At 51.5% G+C, this 2931-nt stretch overlaps 1 protein-coding gene across 1 annotated transcript in view; it reads right to left on the bottom strand.

Annotated features, from left to right (window-relative positions):
- CSF2RA (colony stimulating factor 2 receptor alpha subunit) overlaps positions 1-2400 on the bottom strand; it is a 25983-nt gene extending 23583 nt beyond the window's left edge. The window contains exon 1 of the mRNA XM_012807161.2: positions 2325-2400. Within this exon, the coding sequence (XP_012662615.1) occupies positions 2325-2337 (13 nt within the window). The 5' untranslated portion in view covers positions 2338-2400. The remainder of the gene's footprint in view (positions 1-2324) is intronic.
- Between the last annotated feature and the right edge of the window lie 531 nt (positions 2401-2931).

Below are 2931 nucleotides of genomic sequence, written 5' to 3'. Positions count from 1 at the left end.
CCAGCCAGTCTCGGGTTTGTGCTCTGTGAACTCTCAGGGATTGCACCTCCGTCCACGCGGGGAGGCTCGCTTGCTAAGAAAGGGAACTAAAAACCAGTAGCCCAGACTTCTGCCTTCTTCGCTGGCCTTCCACCCACCTTGTGTGTTCAGGGGAGATGAGTCTGGCTTCCTCCTCCTGAGGGCTGGATCCCACTTCTCAAGCTCCCCCAAAGCCCCCTCTGGGTTTTTCCCCATGGTTCTCTGCCCGAGGCAATGGGGGATTCTCATTCTGCCCTGAAGATGGTGCTAGGTTTGCCTGGCTGCAGCCTGAGCTCAAAATTCAGTGTAGCCCCCCAGGAGAAGCTAGCAGGTGCAGAACCCCATTCTGTCTTGCTAGCCCCCCTCTGCTGGGCTGTTAGGTGTTTGGCAGTCATGTTCTTCTCTGGGTTGATACTTCTCCCACCACCACCTTCTGTGTGAGTCTCCCGGGGCTGCCATACAAAGTACCACAAACTGGGGGGACAAAAACTGCAGGAATCCTCCTGTCTCAGTTCCAGAGACCAGACACCTGAGATCGAGGAAAGGGCAGGGCACTGCTCTGTCCTGGGGCTCCAGTGGAGGGGCTCCCTTGCTGTACCCAGAACACAGGATGTTCCTTCCCTCCCCTCCTTGTGCCACATGCCCACCATGCCACGGCTGTCTGTGATGTGTCCAGGAAGCCCTTGGGGCTTCTGAGTTGAGCTGCTATTTACCAGGAAGGGGTGGTGGGTGTGGGGAGGGGTCATACTGGGAGACTTCACGACTTCGTAGTTTCCACACCATCTTTCCTTGTTTTTCTAAGTATTCTGTACACTTTAGAGGGGGCCAGACTATGCCACGCCAGTGTAATCATCAGACCAGACTGTGATCATCAGACCAGACTGTGCCACGCCAGTGTGAATATCAGACCAGAGTGTGCCACGCCAGTGTGAATATCAGACCAGACTGTGCCATGCCAGGGTGATCCTCGGACCAGACTGTGCCATGCCAGGGTGATCGTCAGACCAGACCGTGCCACGCCAGTGTGATCGTCAGACCAGACTGTGCCACGCCAGTGTGATTATCGGATCACCTTAACCTATGCTAATTGATGCCGCTTCATGATGCAGCCCCTTTAGAGGAAACATGGCATGCTGAATTTGTCATAGGTCAGACAGTTCCCCATTCAGCTCCCTCTGAAGCTACATCCGCTTGCATTTCTCTTCATCATAATGGAGGAAACGCACACTTCTTTAAATGTGACATTCAAAAAAGCCCCGAAATCCCCAATCCAATGGCCTTATCCTCAGCCCACAGGAGACACATGCACGATTATGCCAGGATCACTGTTTCCTTAACTTGCTTTCCACCTCTGTGGATTTACCTGTTTCAGATGTTTTATCAAACAAAAAAATGATACAACATTCTGGCCTCTTGCATCCACTGATTTAGTCACATTCTCTTCTGTGCATTTCCACAGACCGAGTTTCCTTTTTTCCGTTTACATAAATTTTGGCTGACCCTAAAATACAGGCTGCTGGGTTTGGTGTATCTGAGTGAGCAAGTCTGATTTAGAAATTCTCAGGTTTAAATAAAGCCATGGTTTCAATGCGGGCTTCTCAGATTAGACACACAAGCAGGAAACACCCAACCAAAGCAGAATCTGACATTCGGGTCCAGGTCCGATCTTAAATATTTCTTTTCTTTCCTTTTTTTTTTTTAAAGACAGAGTCTCAGTAGAGTGCTGCAGTGTCACAGCTCACAGCAACCTCCAACTCTTGGGCTTAAGTGATTCTTTTGCCTCAGCCTCCCTAATAGCTGGGACTACAGGTGCCTGCCATAATGCCTGGCTATTTTTATTTTTTGGTTGTAGTTGTCATTGTTTGGCAGGCCCGGGATGGTTTTGAACCTGCCAGCTCCAGTATATGTGACTGATACCCTAGCTGCTGACCTACAGGTGCTGAGCCTGGCTCTGAAATATTTTATTTCTGAAATGCTACGGGGGACAACAAGGGTGTGGGTGGACCCTACTTGAGGAGCATGGGTTTAGGGCTCCCTGACGCCTGGGGGACATGTCCCCTTGCTGCACTTGTGCATAACATTAGGACAGGTCATGGTGCCCTTGACACCTGCAGGTGCCGACTGCTTCCTTCCCTCCGCTGAGAACACAGCTGTTAACACACAAGGCCCCTGTGGGTTAGTCAGTGGGGGGCCCCTTCCTGCAGTGATTCCAATTTCCTGCCCTCGTCCTCACTGGTTATAAGCAGCAGAAAAAGCAGCACCCTGGTGACTTAGCATGTCCCACAGAGTAAAGGGAAGCTGCTTACCCCATGGCGGCATCTGGCCGCTCACCTTGAACTTGCCTCTCTCTCCTCCTTTCCCTGGGACTCCGGCATCCAGTCGCCTCTCTCTGCCTCTGCTCCGAAAGTGAGCACACTGATTCCAGGGCAGTGAAGTTTCTCCTTCAATTCCTCCTCCTCCCTCGGGGGCTTCCTCATTTTGTGTCATGTTGGGAAATGCATAATCATCAGCACATTCATTGCCTTTCAGCTCAGCTCCAGAGAGCACAAACTGGGTAGCACAGGTGTGGTACACACACACACAGAGACACACAGACACACACACGCTGCTGCGGTCTACAAAGGCCTGCAGGAGCCAAGCAGAGATGGCTTGAGATGCAAACAGGTGAGACACGTACAAAGCAGGGGGCTCCACACACACACACGATTAAAGATGCTGCCGGGACAGTGACAACACCAAAGGTGACGGGTGGCTGCACAGACTGTGCCTCCATGGTCCTGTTCTGGAAGGAACTGTGTCTTCCAGTTCCTCCTCTTGAGTCAGGAGAGCAAATCTTGATGCTATCCTTGTTTTTTTTTTCAGACAGATTCTCACTATGTAGCCCTGGGTAGAGTGCTGTGGCGTCACAGCTCA

This window comes from Otolemur garnettii, unplaced genomic scaffold, assembly GCF_000181295.1.
Source record: "Otolemur garnettii isolate 467f Iridium unplaced genomic scaffold, OtoGar3 scaffold00065, whole genome shotgun sequence".
Taxonomy (NCBI): Eukaryota; Metazoa; Chordata; class Mammalia; order Primates; family Galagidae; genus Otolemur; species Otolemur garnettii.
Note: the sequence above shows the minus strand (reverse complement) of the source record. Positions and strands in the feature narration are given on the sequence as shown.